Raw genomic sequence first — 26,838 nt, 5'->3', positions numbered from 1 at the left:
AGAATGACTAATCGCTAAATCGCGTCGGTGGCGCCTTCCCGATGCGTGACGGGAATTGTAGTCTCGGTTTGATCCCTTTACTATTGTAGGAAATGTTAATTGTGGTTTGCCGGGTACGGCTAAGGGGGCGACCGTGAAAGCCACTTCACAGTCTATAAGGAGAAATGGTGCTACTCATCGGAAGAAGCCCTTCTTTTCGAGACCTTAAATAAGAGGAAATCATCCTCGCCCCGGATGGAACTCTGCCTAGTGCGACGATGTAATTCTCTATTATGATTAGTGGTTATTGTGGATGGGTGTCTCTCGGTATGAAACTTAATGGGCTTTGTAGGCATTTACTACAAGGCTTTGATTTCTAATGAACTTAATATATCAGCTCGACCTTGAAGAAAAGAAATACAACAGTCCTTCTGTAATACCATACAGCTCATGTACCTGAGGGGAGTTTTTGGTCGAACGCAGACTTTGAGTAAGGTCGTTGGTTAGAGATCATTAGAAACCTCAAAACACTTAGCTATGCTGTTGCCACAGCTGCTTTCAAGAGTTAAGTCAGGCCTTCTGGTGGAAGCGTCTGGGGAAGGGGCGGCAGGCGCCACTTCCGGCCCCGAGGGTGGCAAGAAGCCACTGAAGCAGCCCAAGAAGCCCCTGAAGCAGCCCAAGAAGCAAGCCAAGGAGATGGACGAGGAAAATAAGGCATTCGAGCAAAAGCAGAAGGAGGAGCAGAAGAAACTAGAGGAGCTAAAAGCAAAGGCCGTGGGGAAAGGCCCCCTGGCCACCGGTGGAATTAAGAAATCTGGCAAAAAGTAAGCTGTTCCGTGTGCCTGAGGCAATAATGACCCTTCGTTCCATTCCTGTTTAAACACCTGGATTCCCTGCCATATCTGTTGCCACCTATAGCTAGAATGAAGTGTTGTCTTGGAACCTATTGTACATTTAAGAATAAACTTTTGTAAAAAAAAAATAGTTAAGTCAGAAACAGAGAACAGATAATGATTTCTTTTCCAGCAACTGTTCATGGTAATTCAAAAGTGAATAATTTTGTTTACCATGATATATGACACAGTACTATTATCAAGATATAGCACTTTGTGGTTGGTTGCCATTAAAATGAAAACTGACCCAAATTTAATACCTTCATGAAATTACTCGGTCTCTAATAGCTATTGGCTAAAGGTTTCTATGGTTCATTTAAAGTTGCATAGTCTATTATATTGTACATCCTACATCACTTAATTTCTCCTCCAGCAGCACAGCCATTTGACAATCTTTGCAGGATTAAGGAAGGGCTACATCTGAAAATACCCCTTTCCTACAAGTATTTAACCTAAAAATAGCTAGCAGATTGCATTCTGATTTTTATTTGCTTTCTTCCAATCAGGCCTCTTATGTAGTGTTCTTATAAACTGAAACATAATGCTGATTACAGACTGTTGCTATTTACAGAGGATATCATTCCTCAGGAAGAATTAAAGTTGATTGCAACATCAACTTTAGTTTCCTTAAAATTTGATCAACATATAGACCCTTTCAGTAGAATAATATCTTTAATTATTTTTAATGTTAGAATTAAATATTAGAAGAATCATTCACAGCCTCTCACTCATTCATCAAATATTTATTGCACATCTGCTATGAACTCTAGGCATTATACCTGGCAGTGATAAGGAGGTGAGACAGTCAGACAAAGCCCCTGCCTTTGTGACTGCACAGCCTGAAAAGGAAGACAGGCATTGAGTAAGTGACTGTGATGATGAATACCACAAGAGGGAAATTCTGAGTGCTTCAGAAATGTAATGATGTGACCAAACATGGATGTGAAAGTCGCTCAGTTGTGTCCGACTCTTTGCAGCCCCCGGGACTGCATAGTCCATGGAATTCTCCAGGCCAGAATACAGGAATGGGTAGCCTTTCCCTTCTTCAGGGGATCTTCTCAACCCAGAAATTGAACCCAGGTCTCCCGCATTGCAGGCAGATTCTTCACCAGCTGAGCCACAAGGGAAGACCAAACATGGATAGCAGAGTTAGAAAAGGCCTTCCTAAGGAGATGACATGTGAGGAGAAGTCTAGCTTTGTGAAGGAGAAGACTATTCCAGAGAGGAAACAGCAGTGTGAAAGCTCTGAAGCACTGAAAAATGTTCAGCATGACTACAACATACAAAGAGCTGTATGGTGTGAATGAGGCTGACAGGATAACTCATCCAGGGCCTTGGGCATCATGTTAAGGATTGCAGACATTTTCCTAAGAATTGTAGAAAACTGTTGAAGAATTTTAAACAGAGGAGTTAGATAAAAGATTTGTGTTTTCAATATGCAGGTATGCTGCAGTTCAGGTGGATTGCAGTGGAAGTGGAATGGTTGAATGTGAAGAAACTGGTTAAGAACCCACTGTCCATGTATAAGGAAGATGGATAAGTGGATACCTTTGAGGTTTTCGGAGGTAGACTCAATAGGTTTTGGCTATGGAATTTGAGAAAGAGATCTTTGGTTTCTGTCTTGAGAAATCATATAGAAGGTTGTGATTGATAGGGACCATTGAAGGAAGAGCAGGTAGGTGGGGAGGTGGGCATGAAGATGTGAGTTCAATATTAGACATGCATTGGGAGTGCTGGAGAGATAGCAAGTCGGGGTGTTAAGCAGGCACAGGAGGGGATAACTGAGGCTCTGCAGGAGATTCTCACAGAGTGCATAAAATGAGGTAAAACAAGAGTTATGACTGAGGTCTTGGGAATTGCCTGGCAGTCCAGTGGTTAGCACTCCATACATTCATTACCAAAGGCCCGGGTTCAATCCCTGGTCAGGGAAGTAAAATCCCACAAGCCACTCATTGCAGCAAGGAAAAAAAACCTCAAACAAACAAAATACAGATTGAGGATTGTGTAGAAAAGTATAAACCAGTAACCGAGACTCAGAGAGGCAAGGGCGTGTGTGGTGGGGGGTGGGGTAGGGGAATATGAGAGCTTGTGATACCAGAGAAGCCCAGGATAGAGTGAGTTTTGAGAAGGGAGTGAGAAGCCTGCTGTTGTGTCCAGTTAAATAAGATTTTCGAATATCCACTGCTTTTAGCAATGTGGAAGTGAATATCAGCTTAGCAAGAAGTGTTTCAGTGGGTTCTTCTGTGTGGAAGCGAGATGGCAATGGGTTGAAGAGTGAAAGGAGCTAGAGAAGGGGGTGTCAGTAAATGTGAAGAGGAGGAAGAAAGGACATTAGCTGGACAGAGATGTGGACTGAGAGGGTTTTTTTGTTGTTAAAGATTGGAGAGGCCTGTATACAATTATTAATGGAAAGGAGCTCGTCTTGGAAAGACTAGTAGAGAGAGAGGACCCTAGGAAGATGGGAAAATGAAAGTGAAAGTGTTAGTCGCTTAGTTGTATCCGACTCTTTGTGACTCCACAGACTGTTGCCCTACCAGGCTCCTCTTGTCCTCGGAATTCTCCAGGGAAGAATACTGGGGTAGGTTGCCATTCCCTTCTCCAGGGGATCTTCCTGATCCAGAGAATGAAGCCAGGTCTCCTGCATTGCAGGCAGGCTCTTTATTGTCTGAACCACCAGGGAAGCCCAGAAGGATGGGAGGGAGTATGAAATATATAGCAAATTCTACTGATAGCCCACCCAACAATCATGCTTCTACCATGCTCCCCATTGTTCTTTGCTGGCAGAGTTTCCCCACTGAGGGGACCTGCTAGATAATTGTTTTTTTCAGCCTCCCTTTGGAGCTAGTTAGGACCTCATGGGAAGTATCAGGGACATGGGCGGGGGGTAGTTCTAGGAGAAATTTTCCTTAAAAAAAGAGACACATGAAAGAAAGTGCAACCCTTCTTTGCTAGATATGGTTGTGTGTGAACAATGCCCGGTCTGCTGTGACCAGAGGAATGATGTTGCCGACACTCTGAGAGTGGTAGAGTGGAATATGGAAAGCACTCACATCTCTGATGACTCAAGTCTTATCTTGTGAGAGAATAACTGTCCTCATCAGTTCAGTTCAGTCGCTCAGTCGTGTCCGACCCCATGAATCACAGCACACCAGGCCGCCCTGTCCATCACCAACTCCCGGAGTTCACTCAAACTCATGTCTATCGAGTCGGTGATGCCATCCAGCCATCTCATTCTCTGTCATCCCCTTCTCCTCCCACCCCTAATTCTTCCTAGCATCAGACTCTTTTCCAGTGAGTCAACTCGATGCATGAAGTGGCCAAAGTATTGGAGTTTCAGCTTTAGCATCAGTCCTTCCAATGAACACCCAGGATTGATCTCCTTTAGAATGGACTGGTTGGATCTCCTTGTTAGGCTATTCTGTAAGTTGGATATTGGTGCTTGTAACATCCCCTGGGATCATCCTAAGCCTCAGTTACCTCTGCATTCTACCAACGTTGTTACAGATGTAATTTACTCCCTAATAAACTTCCTGGAAGCAGGTCTTCTCTCAGTCTGTGAACCCCCACAAGACAGAACCCCAGTTGCTTGAGAGATTCATACAACTTTCTTCACTGCTCTTTCTGACTTCTCTCCAGTCCATCCTATACAGTGATGTCATAGCCAACTTTCCCCAAAATTATCTTTAGCATTTTTGTTCAGCTTAAAATTCTTTACAGGCTCAGGAATTCCCTGGAGGTCCAGTAGTTAGTTAGGACGTCAGGCAGGGGGCACCAGTTTGATCCCTAGGTCAGGGAACTAGGATCCCACAAGCTGTACAGCACGACAAAACAAAAGTGGAAAACAACTTTACTGGCTCTGTAATACCTCTAAAAATAAAGTACAACTTCTGTAGCTCAATGTTCAAAATCCTCTACAATTTGACTCCAACCTTCTTTTTCTTTTTTTTTTTGGTTTTGCCATAAATTGATTGGTTTATTTGTCTTTTAACTGTTGAGTTGTGAGAATTTTTATACTCTGGATGTTAGACCCTTGTCAGATACATAATTTGCAAATATTTTCCCCCATTCACTGGGTTGTCTGTTCACTTTTTAAATAATGTGTTTTAACACACAGGTTTTAATTTTGATTGAGTTCAGTTTATCTGTTATCTTGATGCTTTTTGTGTCAATGACTGCCTAATTCAAGGTCACCCAACCTTCTTTTTCAACCTTCATTCTTGCATTTCCCCACCTGGGCTCCCTGGGCCAACCAGAACATTGTATCCACTGTCCAGGCCATGTTCCTCCCAATCTCTGTTTTTATTTATTGGTTCCTCTTGCATGGAATTCTCTTTCTCTCAGCCAACACATATTTGAGTGCCCACATGGGACAGACTGGAGGTCCGGTGCTTGGAATAGAACTATTTGTTGACTGATGACAGATACTATTTTTGTTCTCAAAAAATTTAAAGTCTAGCCACTGGAAGAAACATAAATAAACATATAATGTGTTGATTTGGGTAAAATGAAAGAACAATGTCTAGGGTATTATTGAGAGGAAAGGAAGAATAGGGATGGTCTTTTGGAGGAAATGGCAACAGCCCTATTTTTCAAATGAACCTGAACTGCTAATGAAAACCTACAGCTCAGTTTTACAATCAGACCCATAAAACAGAAGTTTACTGGTGTACAGCAGGCAAACTATGAAATGAGTTATATCTTGTTTTCCTTCCCAACACCCCACCTCATCTTGGACGCCAGGGATTTATGGGCTTCTTTGGTGCAAAAAGAGTGGGCTTTATTGCAATGAGCTCCTCTCTGAGGGATTGTAGATACCAGGCCTGTTCCCAGGTCCAGAGACAGTGAGGAGGAAGGCAAAGTTTCAGCTGGTGTGTCTACGACCATTGGAAGAACCTCCCCCTATGACAGCTTGACCAAAGACTTGACTCCAGTGTGAATTCTCAAAGTCCATCTTCAAGCCATCAAAAGATAGGTGGTTCACAGTGATTCTGGGCTGAGATGGGGACCCTTCCCAGTTCAGTTCAGTTCAGTCGCTCAGTCGTGTCTGACTCTTTGCGACCCCATGAATCACAGCATGCCAGGCCTCCCTGTCCATCACCAACTCCCGGAGTTCACTCAAACTCATGTCCATCGAGTCGGTGATGCCATCCAGCCATCTCATTCTCTGTCGTCCCTTTCTCCTCCCGCCCCCAACCCTTCTCAGCATCAGAGTTTTTTCCAGTGAGTCAGCTCGTCACATGAGGTGGCCAAAGTATTGCAGTTTCAGCTTCAGCATCAGTCCTTCCAATGAACACCCAGGATCGATCTCCCTTAGAATGGACTGGTTGGATCTCCTTGCATTCCAAGGGACTCTCAAGAGTCTTCTCCAACACCACAGTTCAAAAGCATCAATTCTTCGGCGATCAGCTTTGGCTGACCATAAATCTGCTCACCTTCCACCTCTTGAATCTGTCAACTCTCCTCTGTGATGTATCACTACCTGCTGCTTCAGATTTGCCAACAGTTCCCACGGCCCTTTACCCAGCACGGGACCACTGACTTTCTTCATGTCTTGATAACGTGGGATCCTGGAATGCTTCGGTCCTGCACTTGTGCTAGAGCTCATGGACTATACTGGTGTCCGAATATTATTGTGCTTGCACAAGATTTTATAAAAGTCATGTGCATTTTAGTTTGCCACAGCCCCTCCCACTCATTTACTTCCTTGCTGGCGTACAGATATCTGAGTTTGCTGGCTAAACACATTGAGTTGGCATCAGAATGTGTGCAGGCATGCATGAACAAACCACCTTGGCTGCTGTTTCACCAACCTGTTCAGACCAGCTTCCAGTTAAGAAACTGAAAGACAATTGGTCAGGGAAGGTGGCACAGCTGGAAGAAGAGTGTAGTTTCTCATGGCCATTTTATCTTGTGAACATTTTATTTCATATATATTTAAATTCCTGGGTTTATGTTTTTTTTTTTCTCCAAAAGATGAGAAGGAGCAACTCGACTTAATTTTCTGTCCCCCACAATGCCTTCTGTTCTTTGCAGATTGAATGAGTATTAGTGTTGTGAGGCCAAAAGTTCCCCACTACAACGGTTTTTATTTCAAATTGCACAGATAAAAACCCATCACAAACTGAATTGTTAACTCTGGTCACTCAAGTATATTCAGATATTCATAAGAAAGTAGAAAGGTGCCAGTCCTTTATGATTGCTTGGAAAAAAAACCCAAAGTGTATTTCTTACTGAAGCTTGAACTATAAAATCCCACATCATGCTTTAAAAAAAGGATATTTGTTCCATAGAAATTTTCACTTGTTTTCCACTAGGGGAGGCTGTATGACTTCATGTTGCAAAGCTCTTTATATTAACACAAATCTAAAAAAAAACATGTAAAGGTAAAAAACAGTCTGCCCTTGCTTTTTCATGAGTGAAAAGGGGAAGTGTAAAAAAGTAAAATGCTTATGGAAAGCATAATCATTCATCTACAGAAATCAAATTTGCAACATCCATTGGATCCTAGAAAAAGCAAAAGAATTCCAGAAAAACACGCACTTTGGCTTCACTGACTACGTTAAAACTTTTGTATGGATCACAGCAAACTGTGGAAAATTCTTAAAGAGATGGGAACACCAGACCACCTTACGTACCTCCTGAAAAACTTGTATGCAGGTCAAGAAGCAGCAGTTAGAACCGGACATGGAACAACGGACTGTTCAAAATTGGGAAAGGAGTATGTCAAGGCTGTATATTATCACCCTGTTTATTTAATAACTTGCTCAACATTCAGAAAACAAAGATCGTGGCATCTGGCCCTATCACTTCATGGGAAATAGATGGGTAAACAGTGGAAACAGTGTCAGACTATTTTTTTGGGCTCCAAAATCACTGCGGATACTGATTACAGCCATGAAATTAAAAGACGCTTACTCCTTGGAAGGAAAGTTATGACCAACCTAGACAGTATATTAAAAAGCAGAGACATTGCCAACAAAGGTCCGTCTAGTCAAGGCTATGGTTTTTCCCATGGTCATGTATGGATGTGAGAGTTGGACTGTGAAGAAAGCTGATCATCGAAGAATTGATGCTTTTGAACTGTGGTGCTGGAGAAGACTCTTGAGAGTCCCTTGGACTGCAAGGAGATCCAACCAGTCCATTCTAAAGGAGATCAATCCTGGGTGTTCATTGGAAGGACTGATGCTAAAGCTGAAACTCCAATACTTTGGCCACCTCATGCGACGAGTTGACTCACTGGAAAAGACTCTGATGCTGGGAAAGATTGGGGACGGGAGGAGAAGGGGACAACAGAGAATGAGATGGCTGGATGGCATCACCGACTCTGTGGACATGAGTTTGAGTGAACTCCGGGAGTTGGTGATGGACAGGGAGGCCTGGCGTGTTGTGATTCATGGGGTCGCAAAGAGTCGGACATGACTGAGCGACTGAACTGAACTGAAATGCAGAGTATATCATGCGAAATGCTTGCCTGGATGAAGCCTAAGCTGGAATCAAGATTGCCAGGAGAGATATCAATAACCTCAGATATGCAGATGACACCACCCTTATGGCAGAAAGCCAAGAGGAGCTAAAGAGACTCTTGATGAAGGTTAAAGAGAAGAGTGAAAAAGTTGGCTTAAAACTCAACACTCAAAAAATGAAGATCATGGCATTTGGTCCCATCACTTCATGGCAAATAGATATGGAAACAGTGACAGACTTTATTTTCTTGGGCTTCCAAATCACTGCAAATGGTGACTGCAGTCACGAAATTAAAAGATGCTTGCTCCTTGGAAGAAAAGCTATGACAAACCTAGACAGCATATTAAAAAGCAGAGACATTACTTTGCTGACAAAGGTCCATCTTGTCAAAGCTATGGTTTTTCCAGTAGTCATGTATGGATGTGAGAGTTGGACTGTAGAGAAGGCTGAGCATCAAAGAATTGATGCCTTTGAATCGTGGTGTTGGAGAAGACTCTTGAGAGTCCCTTGGACTGCAAGGAGCTCAAACCAGTCATTCCTAAAGGAAATGAATCCTGAACATTCATTGGAAGGACTGATTCTGAAGCTCCAGTATTTTGGGCACCTAATGGCTAGAGTTGATTCATTAGAAAAGACCCTGGTGATGGGAAAGATTGAAGGCAGGAGAAGGGGAGGGTTGTATGGCATCATGGACTCAAAGGACATGAGTTTGAACAGGCTCCAGGAGACGGTGAAGGGCAGGGAAGCCTGCTGTCCATGGGGTCGCAAAGAGTTGGACATGACTGAGCAACTGAACAACAGACCAGGAAGAGGATTATTTACTGTATTAGGATTATGGAAGCACATAAAATATAAAAAGGAAAGAAGAAATATTTTAATATGTTGTAAGCTTCACTCATGACAATTCAATTTTCAGAAGTAAAGATAGGGTGGCACTCCTCTCTGACTCTTCCTATAGGTCCAGGTGAATAAGACAAAAGTGGCAGTCCACACAAAGACAACAGACTTGTGGTTGCTAAGGGGGAGAGTTTGTGGGGTGAGGGATGGATTGTGAGTTTCTGATTAGCAGATGCAAAATATTATATATAGAATGGATAAACAAAGTCCTACTGTATAGCACAGAGAAATATATTTGGTATCTTGTGATAAACCATAATGGAAAAGAATATATATATATATGTATAACTGAATCATTTTGCTGTACAGCAGAAATTAACACAACATTTTAAATCATCTATAGTTCAGTTAAAAAAAATTTTTTTTAATGGCAGTCATTACATTGACAAGTCTTAAGGCAGTAACTTAAGTGGTTAATCCCATGAACTTGGGAGTCAGCTGTCTGATTGAGGTATACAGCCAATACTCACTAGCTCTGTGACCTTGGGCAAATTTCCTCACCTCTCTGACATTTCAGTTACTTTACTGTAAACTGAGGTAATAATAGAACTTCCCATTTAGGGCTATTGTGATGATTAAATAAGAACCCTTGTAAGTGCTTAGCAAGTAGTTGGCACATAGTAATTAACTGCTTTAACAAATGTTAGCTATTATTTCTGCCTGCCTGCCAAAACCATGCTTGAGGAAAATATATATACATGCCTTTCAGGATTCAAGGCTTTTGACTCGTCGGCTCATTTCTTCATTTAATCATAAGACAAATATTTACTGAGAAAGGCACTGTTGGGGGCTGGGGATATATTAGTAACAAAGCCATAGATGTTTTTCCTGCCCTGAAGATTACATATTGATGGATAGAAAACATTAAGAAACTAATTGGCCAATTACACAATTACTACTGTGATTAATGCTTTGAAGAGTAAGCACAGGATATTATTAAAGCTATTACTGGCAGAAGTGGCTTAGTCTGGAGGACAGAATTAAGGAGCTCTGGAGGAAGAGCAGGCTATCTGAAGGAAGAAATATTTGAGGTGGGATGTGAACTGTGAGACAAAGTGAACAGAAGGTGGAGGGTAGGGTGGGAAGAATAAATGTTCCAGGCAGAAGGAAAATTACATGTGGGACAAAAACAGTCCACAAGTTATTTATGGATAACTTGTATAACTTACAATTTTCAGTTATTTCAGGGTTATTTCTCATTGACTTCATGATGAATGTTAGAGGTAGAAGGGGGTGGTTGTGTAAGGGGCTTTGCTCCATCTACTCTTTGAAGAACTCCTGAATTCTCCCATCAGTGGCTCTACCTTTCCCTGGCATCTCAGAGATCTTTATGACACCCTCTATATGCAGCCAACATGCAAATTTTAAAGTTTACAGATCACCTGGAAATCAGGTTAAAAGTGTAGATTCTGGGGCTTCCCAGGTGACTCAGTGGTAAAGAATCTGCCTGCCAATGTAGGAGGAGTCACAGTTTCAATCCCTGGTTAGGGAAGATTCTACATGCCACAGAGAAACTAAGTCTGCATGCCGTAACTACTGAGCCTGTGCTATGATCCTGGGAACTGCAACTACTGAGCCAACATGCTGCAAGAAGATCACATGCCCTATAGCCCAGGCTGTGCAACAAGTGAAGCCACTGTAATGAGAAACCTCTGTATTACAACTGGAGAGTAGCCCTCACTCACCATGACTAGAGAAAAGCCCCATGAAGCAATGAAGACCCAGCACTGCTGCTGCTGCTAAGTCACTTCAGTCGTGTGCGACTCTGTGTGACCCCATAGACGGAAGCCCACCAGGCTCCCCCGTCCCTGGGATTCTCCAGGCAAGAACACTGGAGTGGGTTGCCATTTCCTTCTCCAGAAGACCCAGCACAGTCAAACATAAATAAGTAAATGAAATTTTATTAAAAACAAACCAATGTAGATTCTGATTCAAGTTGGTCTGGGATTGGATATGAGATTCTGCATTTTTTTTAAGCTTTGTTTTTAAAAATACTGTGTATTTATTTAGGCCATGTCCCATCTCAACTGGGGCACACAGGATCCTTGGTTGCCATATGCAGGATCTACTTCCCAGACCAGGGATTGAATCCAGGCCCCCTGCATTGGGAGCGTGGAGTCCTAGACACTGGAACTCTGGGGAAGTCCTGAGGTTCTGCATTTGTATCAAGCTCTCTGGTGATACTGATAATTGATGTTTTCTAGCCCCCACTCTGATTAGCCAGAGCAGGAAGAATCTCTTAGATGGTTTAGATGGTATTAGACAACATATATATTAGAATATATATTCTAATATATATATATATATATCTAATACCTTCTATATATATATAGACAACATAGCTGCTGCTGCTAAGTCGCTTCAGTCGTGTCCGACTCTGTGCGACTCTATAGACGGCAGCCCACCAGACTCCCCTGTCCCTTGGATTCTCCAGGCAAGAACACTGGAGTGGAGTGGGTTGCCAATTCCTTCTCCAGTGCATGAAAGTGAAAAGGGAAAGTGAAGTCATTCAGTCATGTCCGACTCTTAGCGACCCCATGGACTGTAGCCTACCAGGCTCCTATGCCCATGGGATTCTCCAGGCAAGAGTACTCGAGTGGGTTGCCATTGCCTTCTCCACAGCATATTAAAAAGCAAAGACATTACTTTGCTAACAAAGGTCCATCTAGTGAAAGCTATAGTTTTTCCAGTAGTCACGTATGGATGTGCGAGTTGGACCATAAAGAAAGTTGAGCACCAAAGAATTGATACTTTTGAACTGTGGTGTTGGATGACTCTTGAGAGTCCCTTGGACTGCAAGGAGATATAACCAGTCCATCCTAAAGGAAATCAGTCCTGAATATTCATTGGAAGGACTGATGCTGAAGGTGAAACTCCAATACTTTGGTCACCTGATGCGAGGAACTGACTTCTTGGAAAAGACCCTGATGCTGGGAAAGATTGAAGGCGGGGGGAAAAGGGGATGACAGAGGATGAGATGGCTGGATGGCATCACTGACACGATGGACATGAGTTTGAGCAAGCTCCGGGAGTTGGTGATGGACTCGGAAGCCTGGCATGCTGCAGTCCATGGGGTCGCAAAGAGTCAGACATGACTGAATGACTGAACTGAACTGAAGAGGTCCAGCACAGAAGGGTATGCATCATTTCTACTTAAATTTCATTGGCCAAAACTCGGAATCACGGTGCATCTAGGTGCAGAGGCCTGGAAAACCTAGTCTGGCACATGCCAGCAAAAAAGAGACATCCACCTCCTGCCACAGTTTGCTGAAAAACTGACCACAAATGGGGAGTATCCCAGTATCTAGCAGAAGATCACCACTTTACAGAATCCAGAGACAAGAGAGTATAGCATGTTTGAGGAACTTAGGCTTAGGGAAGTCCAGTGTGAATAGAACCTAGAAACGGAGAGGGCCAGTGCCAGGTAAGTCCAGAGATGTAGACAGGCAAGGGTCAAAGCATCCAAGACCTGGGAGGTCATAAAATATTTTGGAGAGTGAAGTCATGTGGCTACTGAACATTTGGAATGTGGCTAGTGCAACTGAAGAACTGAATTTCTATTTTAATTAATTTATTCAATAATTTAATTAAATTTACTATCTACATGTGGCATGTAGTTATAAGTCTGGATAGCACAGCTCCAGGAATTGGGATCAAATGTTTACATGAGAAGATAACCAACAGTACTTGATAGTATATAATCAAAACCAAATAAGTCACACTATGTTATATTGCAGGATAGAAGAGCCCATGGATGAAGACAGTTTATCCTGATGATATTGCAGAGTCCCTGGATCCAGCCATACCTGAGCCAATAAATTCCCTTGGTTACTTCAACTGCCTTGAGTTGGGTTGTTTTTTTTTTTTTTTTTATAAATTTAAGTGCTATAAACAGAATGGTGTCTACATACAAGTGTTCAATAAGCATCAGATGTTATTTTTATCTCAGTGGACTTGAATAACCACATAAACCTTTATGGGTGAAGCATGCATAGGATTCAAGGAAACAGAAATCCCAAATGTTATGTCCTGGTAGGTAGAAGATAACAGTGGTGCAGACAGAAGAATCCACAATAGCCAGTTTAAACAGAAAAGTAATTCAAGGTTATTTGCTTACAAACCCTCAGGAGGATAAGACTGAGCAGCTTTGAAATCTCCTGGGATTGCACACAGAAACAATCCAACTGCAACGAGGAATTCTATGTACAGCCTGCCTCCTCGCCTGTTCTCTTCCTGATCAGATTTTTCTGGATGTGAATGTGGCTGGTGGAGCCCAAGATCCCATGTCCAGAACACATCTATGTTGGGGTGCAGCTTTTCTGAGCAAAAGTGAAGCTGAGAAGAGTCATCCTAGCTGCTATTTTGGGGTAGAAAGATTTGTATATGTGAGATTTCCCCAAATACAGGAAGGGTATTTAAAAGGTTTAAATTTGACAGAGGACCACAAAAGTGAAATGTTGGATAACGGAGACAGCAACCAAGGAGGAGTAACTCAAGGACATTTGTATTGATGTGACATTGCAGGAGCTAAAACATGAGTGTTTTGTTGGCTTTTGTAGACCAGCCCCTACCTTACCTCAGCCATTAAGGAATTCAGTGCCAAGACAGCCAGAGACGTGAATTATGCTTCTCCTCCAGCTCCTTCCCATCCCCTGACATCACTTAGTGGGAGATCTACAGACCAGAGAAATAGCCAGGGTTCTCCTGAGCCTTTTAAACAGTTGAAAAATATTTGTTGACAATTAATGGGTTCTTGGAAAAAAAGGTATAAGCAAGGTAAGGTCTTTGGTCTCATGGAATTCATATTCTAGTTGTAGACACAAAATAAAAGATCTGATAGGGATGATATGCAGAAAATTGAGATAAAGTGATTGTGTTTGGGTGGCGACATGAAACTGGGTGGCTCATAGACTTATCTGCTGAATGACATTTCTATGAAAGATAAAGGAGTTGGTCAGGAGCAAAACATTCCAGGTAGACAGGAAGAACAGATCAGAGATGTATGCTAGACTGAGTTTTGTAAACCAGGATTGAGGAAGTCATTGAGGGACTTGGGGCAGGAGAAAATGACATAAGCTGATTGCCTTTTACATCATTCTGGCTCTATGAAGATGTGGGAGCAAGAGTGGAGGCTGGGAGACCAGTTTGTTGTTCAGTCACTAAATCATGTCTAACTCTTTGTGACCCCCATGGACTGCAGCACACCAGGCTTCCCTGTCCTTCACTGTCTCCTGGAGTTTGCTCAAACTCGTGTCTATGGAGTCAGTGATGCCATCCATCCCGACTATCCATCTCATCCTCTGTGGTCCCCTTCTCCTCCTGCCCTCAGTCTTTCCCAGCATCAGGGTCTTTTCCAGTGAGTCAGCTCTTCGTATCAGGTGGCCAAAGTACTGGAACTTCAACTTCAGCATCAGTCCTTTCAATGAGTATTCAGGGTTGATTTCCTTTAGGATTGACTGATTTGATTTCCTTGCTGTCTAAGGGACTCTCAAGAGTCTTAGGAAGGCCATTTCTATTCAATATAGGAAGACAACAGCTTGGACCAGGGTGGTAGTGATGAAGATGAATCCTAGAATCCTCAGAGAAACTTCAGGATGTGGTTTGAAGGCAGAGTCAGTGGGGACTTTTATTGGGTATTTGTGCTTGTGGTAAATTATCTCCAAAGATGACTGTAACCATTCTCTTCCATCCTACATGGCTTTTTGCTGCTTTTCTCATCAAGAGGTAGGGTTATTGCCGCTGATGTGAGTGGACCCTATAATTTTTTCTTTTTAGCCAACAGAATGCGACAGAAATGACATCTGGGACTTCAATATTGTTACCCCCAAACTAGGTTTCCCACTTGGCGGGTGTCCAGCCAAAAGACACAACCAAGCCAAAGATCAGCAGGAGCGAGAAGGATTTATTTGTTATTTGTAGCAAGTAAGGAAAACACCAGGGATCTTTCCCAAAGCAGTGTCACCCCAAACAGCACACTGGGGAAGATTTAAGCTAAGGCTACATGTATATTCATGGAAGGGCTTGAACAGAGATTTCAGCTTAGACCTTGAGCAGAGGTTTACTGAGTCCAAGCTTTAGTTGACCGAAGTCATGAGGGTTAGAAAAGGTCAACATCGTTATCCTTTAGGTTCCAGTTGTTCTGGTGGCTGAATGCTGGAGGGGGTTTGAAATTCTCTAAAACAGTTCAACAACGTGCTTCGAGTTAATCTTTACCATTGAAACAGAACTGTGAGTCTTTACAACTGATTTATTAACTTTGCTATTGTTACTTTCCTTGCCTGATAAACAAGCTTGTTCTACTGTTCCCTTAAGGTCATTATTACGGAGGCCTGTTCAATAGCAAGCACTGTGACCAGGCGTAGATCAAAAATAGCTTCTCTAGTATAAAAAATGCATCTAATACTTTCGAATTGTGTTGCTGGAGAAGACTCTTGAGAGTCCCTTGGACTGCAAGGAGATCAAACCAGACAATCCTAAAGGAAATCAATCCTGAATATTCATTGGAAGGTCTGATGCTGATGCTCCAGTACCTTGGCCACCAGATGCGAAGAGACGCATTGAAAAAGACCCTGATGCTGGGATTCAAAGTAGGAGGAGAAGGGGATGACAGAGGACAGGATGGTTGGATGGCATTACTGACTCAATGGACATGAGTTTGAGCAAACTCCAGGAAAAGTCTGGTGTGCTGCAGTCCATGGGGTCACCAAGAATTGGACACAACTTAGCAACTGAACGACAGTCAAGAGTTCACTTTGGAACTTCCAGCCCAGTTCAGCTGAGTGCATCTGATATCAGGTGGAAAAGAGCCAAGCTGTCCTCTTTAAGCCTTGCCCAAATTCCTGACCCACAGGATTAGTGCTGTAAACCAGTAAATGTGGGTGGTCTGTTAAATAGCAAGAAAGAATTGAAAATGTGCTTTTATGGGGGGTGGGGGGGTAATGTAGCTAATGATTTGTCTATTTCAATGATTCTCTCTCCCCCCCTGCAAAGAACCAACATCTTCAGTTTTCTGATTAGAAGTTCCTACAATCTCTTCCTTATACTCCTCCAATATTCTTATGTTGGTGAAATAAAATCCAGAGTGGAGACACGAAAGGGGAAAAGTGACAAACAAATATGCAAAACACAACCTGAGCACTTGTGGCCATGGGGAAATAAATAGCACCTGTATCTATCTGTTTCTTGGGCTGGTGAGGGCTACCAGCTGAATGGATTTGAGTCGCTGGTTCTTTTTTAGCATCAGCTCATAAAGGCTTCCGGAGAAGGCAATGGCACCCCGCTCTAGTACTCTTGCCTGGAAAATCCCATGGATGGAGGAGCCTGGTAGGCTGCAGTCCATGGGGTCGCTGAGTCAGACATGACTGAGCGACTTCACTTTCACGCATTGGAGAAGGAAATGGCAACCCACTCCAGTGTTCTTGCCTGGACAATCCCAGGGATGGGGGAGCCTGGTGGGCTTCTGTCTATGGGGTCGCACAGAGTCGGACACGACTGAAGCGACTTAGCAGCAGCAGCAGCAGCATAAAGGCTTCAAAATTTCCAAGCAACATGGGGCCAGTTTTGAATCCTGCCACCATCATGCGTACACACTGGTCACTATAACAGGCTGGAATTAGTGCTCTCCAGCTCTGAAGACAACACACAATACACTGTTGTTTAATCACTCTCACTCAGCTGTGTCTGACAATACGTACCAGGTCTCATCATACGCTGTGCAGGCAGGAGACTGGGTCAGTGGGGACCTGGCCACCTTCACACAGGCCCTTGGCTGCCCTCTGCTGGACTTAACACTAACATTTTTTCAGTTGTTGACACACGGAGCACGCAACTCTGCTTCCCATGGTAGCTGAGGATTGCCTCTTTCCAAGCTAGAATACTAGCACTGTGGGCTCCACTGAGACCTGTAGGTTTCTGCACTATATTCACAGGCCATAGGTCCCTCCCTGGTGGGATCAAAAAAACCAATTTCTTAGTGTGGGGGAGGGTTAAGATACCTACTTTGTTAGCTCAGGTGACAAGCTAGTTCTTTTAAATTACTGTTGGCAAACACACTTTGTACTCCAGATTCACAAGCACATCTATTCACATTCTTTGTGGACCAAGGGTTTAAAAACCGGTAAGCCTTTACTCTCAGCTTCCTAACACATAAGGTAGCAGAAGTGCCCACAATGTTATCAGATGATCTCTATCATTCCCAAAGGGGCTGCTGGAGCTGCTAATATTGATACAGGTAAGAATAACTCATCTTATTGGTAAAAGTACTGTCTGCCCCTAAATATGGTCAGTACTCTGGGAAAACCCACAGCCAGGACTGGTGAACGGAAGCTGTCCTTAGGAAGGTTTAAAGTCTGAACCAAATCACATCTTTAAATGCCTCCTTTGATGTGTCCTCCTCCCAGCAGTTTTCTACAGATGAAATTAGATTCTAGATCAAAAAGAATGGGAGAATAGAGCTTAGGGAAAGCAAGTGTATTTTTGTAATGTGTATGTGGGGGGGGGGCAATTTGGATATATATATTTCTAAAAGCACATGCAGGATTTAATATATCTAAGTATATTTAAAAAATTCTAAAGAAGCAAGTATTAAGCTTGTGAAAAGAATTCAGTATCTTTGGACATAACTGAGAATGATTATGAAAATTATGTGCTATTCGCCCTTCTATTAGAAATGGTGTTCATTTAGTTGACTCTCATCAACAGGTCACTTAAAATATGTTCACATTAAAGTTTCAAGGCCAGTGTTAAAGCTAATCATTACAGTTATTTTTTAACGGCAGGTTCCCTCGTTTCAGGGACTGTGATTGTCTGGGGACAGGGGTGGGGAGATGGTGGTGGTGAAGGTTCAGAGCTGACTTTACAACAGCTTCAGCTCTTCCTTCCTCTGGGCAGTCTTCAACTCCTACAAGGTAAATCAAGTGTCTATAGAGCAAAACTTTAGGCTTAATGTACAGCATGGTGACCTCAGTCATTAATAATGTTTTGTATATTTAAAAGTTGCTAAACAGAAGTTCTCATCACAAGAAAAAAAATTATAACTATATGATGAATGTTGGCTAGACTTATTGCAATCAACATCTTGCAATATATATAAATATCAGATTGTTATGTCGTATGTTTGAAATGAATACATGTCAATTATAATCTCAATTAAAATAACCCCTCACTTTACCAGGATTTCTACAGAAAAACTTAAAGAGAATATTCAGAGACCTGAAATAAATCATAGGATTGTAGTTTTGTCTCCACCCTCATGATTAAATAATTCCTGCTGCAGTGTTGGCCCGAATTATGTATCCTCTCCATCTATGACACTCTACAGTCAAAAATTTAAAAATTCAACAGTCCTTGGAAGTGAGTGATTTTCACAGTGATCCTTCCTACTTGTTTCTCTGTGTCTGGCTCCTTAATCTGACTTGGTTGAGAGGCAGCTCCCACTTCTGCTTTCAGGAGCACAATATCCATAATTGCGACACACCAGCTTGTGTGTATGCAGGGGGGCGGTGGGTTTGGGATCCCCTGGGACAAAGTAGGGCTTTGCAGATGCTCTCGAGGGAGAGAACATCTGCGTCAGAGCCTGGTAACACCTATAGCTCTTGAGCCGCAAAAAGTAAACCCCTAGTCTGGGCTGGAAGCCAGCCAGGCTCCAGGCAAGCTGCAGATGGCAGAATCCCCTTCCCCTCGCCCCCATTTTGGGTTTCCTAGCAGTTTGATTCTGCTGGGCTGACAAGTGGGGAAAGCTTTCTTCCATAAAGAACTTGAGCTAAACTAGACAACCGGATGCTCAAAATAACAGCTAAAACCACAAATTCTTTACCTAAATGATCATAATGTTCTATTTTCAGCTGTCTCACTATATATTCATTCATACTCACAATTATCTAGAACTGACTGGTATTAACTTATGAGAGGACAAAATGACATGAGTTATACCCATGAGAAACACTCCCATAGAGAAACTGATGCTTTGTACAATATTTGTAAAGTGAGGGGATTTAATGTCTTTCATCTTCCCTAAGTCTGAAATTGAAATCTTCAAGATAAGTTAAGTCTTCAGTACCGACTCTCATTTAAAAAGGTGATTTTAATTTACAAAAGACAAAGTGGGTATGTATTTGTAAACATTTATTCTTTTGAACTGAAAAAGGCTTGCATCAGCACACATTGTACAGCCTTGCAAATTGAAAAAAATGTTCCTTGTTCATTAAGTGCAATGAATCTTTGATGTCCAGTGATCCGCTGCAAACAATGAAAACACATTTTAAACCACTTAAGAAGTTTCCAGCACTCATCAAATGCATTTCCTCCGGTGACCAAAAAAAAAAAAAAAATTCCACAAGGAAGGGAATGCAAATAAGTGGCATTTAGTTATCAGAGGGACACTTAAAAAAAAAAAAAAGTGGAAATATTTTCCTGCCTAGAATGATTCCTATTCCTCTTTGAATCTAAGTGGTTTGATTAAGAGGTGTTAAGAACATAATTTACTTGACAGTGTTCATATGACCTAAGTGAATAAGGAAAGGACCCTATGAGGGAATTCTTTATTTTCTGGAAATTGTTTGTGTTTAGAGATACAGGGGAAGAGTAATCTTTTGTTTGTGAGCTCTCCTTAGTCACCTACTGGGCCCCCCAAAAGACAGTATGTAGTTTTAACTTGGCTACTCCACTCCTGCATTCTTATTCCCCCAAATTCTATGTCGGGTCACACTGTGCTGGCTGCAAAAAAGAAATACAGGTTGCAACTGGTGGTACTCATTTTGAAGAATAATTTGCTGTACAATAGAGCTTTGGATCTGATACAAGAATTCAGAAATATAAAACAAAATAACTATAAAAGTTAGGAGGCATTTGAACAGCATTTCCTCAGAAAAAGCTGCTAACTCTGTATCATTCTGATGTGGATTCCTACAGTCATTTGGGGTGAAATGTGTATTTTCCCCCTCTTTGCTGGATCACCGGCCTGTCTTCAGAAGTTGTAACGCCATGACCACACATCCTAGGAGTTTCTATCATGTTAACAGAAGCTCCCGATACCAAGCCAGTTAAAGATGGGTGACGATGGGGGGAATCACAAAGGCCAAGGGTCTGAGGTGGCTGTTACTGAGAACTTGCCCTTTCCAAAATGTGAAAGTCATAGTGCTTCTTGCTTGTTCTCAGCTTAAACTTGTTAACCGAGTTAATTTGTTTCTTCAATGCATTCTGCGCAGCAGAGATGGAGGGGAATGTGGCTAGGACGGTGTACGTGGAGGCCAAGTCACTGGGTTTCGAGCGTTCGGGGTTGACAGTGCTGTCACCACTGCCACAGCAGAGCGGGTGACGACGCATTTGGGGCTGGGACTGAGGGTCCCGGAGCCACCGGATCTTGGCGCCAATTTTAAAGAGTTCCCCAAAGAGCTTCTCGGCTTCCATGCGAGTTATTCCATCTGGTAGTTCAGTAATTTCTAAGACCTTCCCAACAACTAGAATGGAAAAGGTAGAGAATTAATCCCTGTTACCAAGAGGTGAGCAGAATGTACTGCAGACTCAAATGACACAGGAAACGAACACAATTTTCTGAAACCATTCAAATCCACAAAGTTATACTTGGTATGGCCATCTTCTAAATATTTCTTACTTACCCCCAAGCAAGGGGTGCAGAGAGACCCATGCCACCGGCCACACTCACAGCCTCACATACAAAATGCAGCCTGTGCAGTGGCTTCTTCAAACTAGGTGTGTGATCCTGGGTACAGTTTCCTGAACTTCAAATTCCCATTGTCAAATTATTCGTTATTTTCAATTTTTATTTTTTGGCTGTGTCATGAGGCACGTGGGATCTTAGTTCCCTGATGGGGGATGGAACCCATGCCCCCTGCATTGGAAGTGCAGCCTTAACCATTGGACCACAAAGGAAGTATTCTCTACATTATTCTTAAAATAGCACTTGCCCTAACAAATCCAAGGCTATTGAACAAAAAGTTGAAAGCCCTCTGCCAAAGAAAGGCAATGTATTTGTTCTTCAAACTATACTGCCTGAAGGGTGTAAAGAATACCTCCTTTCTCAAAGAATACAGACGCAAAGCATTTCATTCTACCTGTTCCTCTCTCACATCTCTTTCGAATCCCTTTGGTCCCTGCCCTCCTCCTAAACTTACCTTTGTTTCAGTACTCCCAAATCCGAAATGAGACAGAATTAAAAGAACATTCAAGAAGCCGGCATTATAGAGAACATAATTATCTAAGACTTTGTGTAGGATTCTAGACAAGGAAAACCCACTTCTGTGGTGTGGCAGTTTTAGACTCTCAGGCCAAGAGTTTACAGAAGCACATCCGGATGCCTCTGGGGGACACACCTGCTTCTCCTGCACCCAGGTCGGTGGATGCAGCTTTTTTGGCTTGTTTCCTTCCTCGGTTGCCATGCCTGTTGCCAGACTGACCCTGAAAATCCACAAACAGGAGAAATAAGGTTGATGCTGCTGCAAAATGTAATTGCAGTGTCTGACCACTTAACAACTAACCGCACTCAGTCTGGGGTTTGTACCTTAGAAGAAAAGAAAACCCACCTCCAGGCCTTCTGAATTCTGCCTCAGTGGCAGTAGAACTTTGGCCCATCACTTGCTGACAGTCTTTTGTAAGTAATGGCATCCAATGCCTCCTGCCGCCCGCCCCCCACCCCTCATATCTGGACTGTGCTGGGAACTGATGCCTTCTACCACCTTTCCCTCACTCTGCTCTCTGTAGGGCCAGGGCACCCCACTCTCAGCAGCAGAAGTTCAATGCTCTGCCAACAAAGCCCAGAAAGTCAGACAGCAGCTCTCATACCTGTTGGGCTGGAATGTGTCCGTGCAGAACAGCAGGAGTGTTGTACTGCAGGGTCTGGCCAAGTAACGGGTATCTGGCATCTCCTGAAAGTTAATAAAAAACCATTTTCACATTTTCCTTTATTTGGGTACAAAGTACTTCACAGAGTTTTCTCAACTGTCTCAGGATGAGAGAGGGAACATATTCTACCAAATAGAATTTGGTAAAAGAGGAGGTACTGACATATTTTTTAAAAAAATTAAAAGCCTCCACATATCCTTCAAAGAGCTGGTGTAAACTTTGGCAAGCACTAGGGACTAATAACAACAGTTATGAAGAAGGTTAAGTGGGAGGAGCTGGTAGACAAGTTAGCATGGAGAGAAACTTCTCTGTAAACCTTAACATTCTATGTGAACTCCTCCAAAGGAACTATGAGAACTCATTCAGCCTGTCTGAGATACTAAAATCCACATTTTCTCTGATGGTTAAAAGTGAACAGAACATACATTCAGGGGACAAAAGAAACCTTGGAAAAACATGAAGCTCTCCATCTCCCCCAAATCATTATTAATTACTATAAATGTATTTTCTTTCACACCTTAGTGCCTAGAGTCATCCCATGGAAAGCGCTTCACACATGCAGACTGCAAAAGTTTTGTCTGCAGAGTAATGTTTTCATTTGTTGTATTCTCATTTTAACTGTAAGTCCCTAAATGTAGCACATTCAGTGTCTGGAGGAGGGTTATGGGTGGGTGCTAAGAGAGCATCTTCAGGAAATCATACAGTGCTTCTCCTGATAGTTTCCTAACAGAGACAAGCAAGGTGTGAGCCTCTTGCCACTGTGTGGAGCTCTTTTCTGATGAACACTGTCAGGGTGCTTGGGCAGCTCCCTGGTAGAACACACCCACGACATACTTGCTCCTTCCTAAACACTAGCTGAAGGGCAGATACAACATGAAGGTTTAGCACTGAGACCAGAGACACAATTTTAAGCACGATGATGGAGTAAAGTGGTATTTCATTGAGATTTTAATATTCCTTTCCTTAATGAATGATGTTGAGCATCTTTTCAAGGGCTTAATGGACATCTGTCTGTCTTCCCTTTTGAAATTACCATATAAATTCTTCTGAAAAATACAGATACTACTTTCTTTTTTAATGATTCTTTAAGACATTATAATTATTTTTAAAATATTTACTTATATACTTACTTGGCTGTGCAAGGGCTTAGTTGTGGCATTTGGGATCTTAGTTCCCTAACCAGGGATCAAATGTGTGATGCCTGCAGTGGAAGTGTAGAGTCTTAACCAGTGTATTGCCAGGGAAGTACCACTAATTAATTATTAATTGTGATGAACATTAAGGTTAGGAGAGAAAATGGTAACAAACGAAAATGCCCAAGGAAGGTGAAAGTGCAGTCCTTTGGAAAAGGAAAAGGTAGCAGTACCAGGTAAATTACAGATTGACGGGGAGTGAACGGATGTCTTAAAATTCTCTGAGGCTGTGACTAGCTTTCTGCACTTACCTTGCCCAGAGACAAAAGGTCTAGAAAACTGGGGTATGATGGAAAGTGGTGGTCCAGAGGGACGGACAGTTTTCAGGGTAGACAGCTGAGCTGGTGCTGGTGACTGAGCTGGTGAAATAATGGGACTACTGAGTTGAGGACTGTGCTGCAATTATATCAAGAAAACAGGTCAACATTTTAGTCAGGGTTTTTGAAGAGTTCCTTTTGGACAGAAATTTTTATTCTGACTACAAATATGTACATATTACATCATTATAATAAGTACTTGTTATTTAAGGAATTAAAACAGTACAGAAATTTATAATTTCCAATTTCCAAGGATAAACACTAATAACACTGTTTCTGTACATATGTATCCATATATCTGCTTTAAAATGGAAACAGACTATACATCCTATTTTTGAATTTTACTTTTGTCCTTTTAAAATAGTATCGTAGATACTTTTCCATTAGAAAATATACACTATACACCATACTGGTAGAATTTTACTAGCTTTTAAAATTGCCCATGTACTTAACTGAGAGTTTTTTCCCTTAGTGTGGGTTCATATTACTGTTTAGTACTATACTTTCATTTCCCTCTGCAGTGGCTCCTTTGAGAATTTCTGGTCTCAAATTCTGTTTATCTAGAAATCTTCCTCCCTCACTTCTAAAGAATAGTTTTACTAGATATAAAATTCTAGGCTGACAGTTGTTTTTGTTAAGTTTAGCACTTTGAATATATTTATTCATTTGCCCCAAAATGTCTTCTGACTGGTAGTCAAGGAAGATCCCCACACATTGCATCTGATTGTTAGAACTCTTGAGTCTTTTTAAATTTATAATAGACTCATCTTTCAATTCAAAAATGCCATTAGTTTGTTAAAGAAATAGGCAATTTGTCCAATAAAATATCTGTGGTACCTATAAACTGTTTTTTATTTTCTTCCTGTATTTTCTGTAAATTAATAGCTAGACTCAGAGAGCCTTGATTAAATTCAGGTACTATTTTCTTTGGCTGCCCAGGCACGGCTTGTGGATTCCTTAGTTTCTTGACCAGAGATGGAACCTGGGCCCACTTTAATTGATGCTACAATTGATCAGTTGCTTCAAGTGTTGTCTGCCTAATCTACCTATTTGAAAGCGTCCCATAAATCTTTTCCTGATGTTTTGATGTTTCCTTGTTCATTACTTTAATAGGATTCCAAAATATTGTTTTTAAAATTCTATCATTGTTTTTAAATTTAGTGATTGCATTTCTTCTATGATGAAGAGCCTTCCCTCATCAACCTTCTGCTTATAGTAAAATACAGTTTATATGGGAAAGGCAAGATAGCAACTTAATTCATTTTCTTTAATAAAATTCAAATCTAGTTTATCTTCTTAATTTCTAAATTAAAAAATGTTTAATTATGCAAACATTGGGAAACAGTATTTAAATTATCTGGCTATAGAGAATGTCCAAACTTCTTTACTAATCTGTTTGAGAAGATTTTAAATTCAGCATCAAATCTTATAGGTTGGTCAATCTTATGTGACTAAGTGTTGAAAGTTTTAAAATTATAATAGACAAAAGAAGCATCTTACCTGAACAATACTGTCTACACTACTAAATTCCACACACTTCTGTCCTCTCTGGTGATCACAGTAATATTTGTTTTGCTTCCACTGTGGGGGTGAATGGGCACGAGACTGTGGATTGTTTGGTACGCTGAGCTGCATCATCACCATTCCGCCACCAGGTGGTGGAGGTGGCACAGCTGAAAATCAGAATTAAGACCCAGCAATTAGCATACTTTAGCAAATAGCTAGTTTCTTTAAACACCAAGATAATGACAATACTTTTATATCTCTGACCAAAATTTTACTGTTATTTATGTAAGCCAGATTTAAGCTCTAATGTTTCATACAAGTGTTGTGTGTTTAAAAAAACATTGAAATTGACTCTAGACCTAAACACCTCACTTATCCTAAACATAATAGGTCAGAAACGTCCAATTATCTAAAAGATCTAGTAGAAAGTAGCATAATTGTGATATGACCTATAAAAGTGCTTAATTTTTAAAATAAATTTATTTTCAAATAAGCATTACTCTAAATACATAAAGGAAAACTGGGAAAAAGAAGTACCCTACAGAAATTTGGATATATGGTAAAAAGTCATCTTTTGAGTGAATCTATTTCATGTGGTAGGGAAAAGTTTGGCACATGGGATTCAGAAAGCATAATTTCAGTGCTCCAAAATGTCCTATGACTCAGAGAAAATTATTTACCCTCTTTTATTGTATTTTCTTATTTGAAAATGGCTAGGAAGACCACTCGGAGAAGGCAATGGCAAGCCACTCCAGTACTCTTGCCTAGAAAATCGCATGGACAGAGGAGCCTGGTGGGCTGCAGTCCATGGGGTCGCTACTAGTCGGAGACGACTGAGCGACTTCACTTTCACACACTGGAGAAGGAAATGGCAACCCACTCCAGTGTTCTTGCCTGGAGAATCCCAGGGATGGCGGAGCCTGGTCGGCTGCCGTCTATGGGGTCGCACAGAGTCGGCCACGACTGAAGCGACTTAGCAGCAGCAGGAAGACCACTTTGGCTGACTTTAAAAGAGCTAAAATAATCACAGAACAGCCACTGACAGCTGACTTACTCCTGCTGTGGCATCAGCACTGCAGCACTGCTAGTACAGGAGCGTAACTGCTGCTCACCATTAGAGTGTAAGGCAAGGAACTCTGGGGCCCGCCTCCAGGACCACTGTTTGCACTGCAGTAATGGTGCTGGTAATTTTCAGCTCCCCAGAAATAGCACCAACCTGACCTGGCTAGGCACACCACAGAAGGGCTGACTGCTTTAGGAGTGTCTCAAGGTTCTCCTTGGCCACAGCAGCCCATATTGATGCAGCCATTATTAGTCATGTATTTGATAATCATCTATTGTTTCTCTGTTTCTTTGAGAGATTACATATGTCAACAGATCGTTACAATAAAATATGGTCTTATGATAAAGGATTGTTCAAGAAACTAAGGAAGCAGGGAAAATAAAGCAACAAACTCAGTTTTAAGGACTGAACAAGACTTTGCAGAAGACATGATTTCTGAGTTAAATGTTAAAGATACGCAGGATTTTGGCAATTGGATGCTGGACTGGCACACCAGGAGGAGGGATGAACAGGTACAAAAGTATCTTTGGCATGAAAAAGCATGGTACATTCTAGAAATAGAGTTCTGATACACATGTAAGTAGGAGGTTTAATTGCCAGGGAGTGGAGATGGAGAATCTATGCAAATTTTTAATTCAGAGGAATGACATGAAGAGACATCTGTTTCA

At 41.9% G+C, this 26,838-nt stretch overlaps 2 protein-coding genes across 8 annotated transcripts in view; one reads left to right on the top strand and one right to left on the bottom strand.

Moving 5' to 3' along the window:
- The first annotated feature begins 81 nt into the window (after nucleotides 1-81).
- Nucleotides 82-13,044, top strand: LOC129538084 (translation machinery-associated protein 7). The gene is made up of 2 exons (XM_055398053.2): nucleotides 82-803; nucleotides 12,971-13,044. Exons 1-2 carry the CDS (start codon nucleotides 517-519, stop codon nucleotides 13,005-13,007), a joined length of 324 nt encoding a protein of 107 aa, XP_055254028.2. The 5' UTR covers nucleotides 82-516; the 3' UTR covers nucleotides 13,008-13,044.
- Nucleotides 13,045-19,340: 6,296 nt separating this feature from the next.
- The window catches only part of R3HDM1 (R3H domain containing 1), a 96,589-nt gene continuing 89,091 nt past the window's right edge, over nucleotides 19,341-26,838 (bottom strand). For 6 of the 7 annotated variants that reach the window (XM_055397069.2, XM_055397071.2, XM_055397072.2 and 3 more), the window contains 5 exons: nucleotides 25,102-25,274; nucleotides 23,536-23,680; nucleotides 22,032-22,114; nucleotides 21,563-21,647; nucleotides 19,341-20,689 (listed from right to left, as the gene is read on the bottom strand). In XM_055397069.2, coding sequence (XP_055253044.2) covers nucleotides 20,328-20,689; nucleotides 21,563-21,647; nucleotides 22,032-22,114; nucleotides 23,536-23,680; nucleotides 25,102-25,274 — 848 coding nt within the window. In that variant the 3' untranslated portion in view covers nucleotides 19,341-20,327. Of the gene's footprint in view, nucleotides 20,690-21,486; nucleotides 21,648-22,031; nucleotides 22,115-23,535; nucleotides 23,681-25,101; nucleotides 25,275-26,838 lie in introns of all 7 variants that reach the window. The other variant, XM_088829106.1, reaches the window with a different exon arrangement.

This window comes from Moschus berezovskii, chromosome 2, assembly GCF_049115385.1.
Source record: "Moschus berezovskii isolate FMDL1 chromosome 2, NW_MosBer_1.0, whole genome shotgun sequence".
Lineage (NCBI taxonomy): Eukaryota > Metazoa > Chordata > Mammalia > Artiodactyla > Moschidae > Moschus > Moschus berezovskii.
This window is presented reverse-complemented; position numbering and strand designations above follow the sequence as displayed.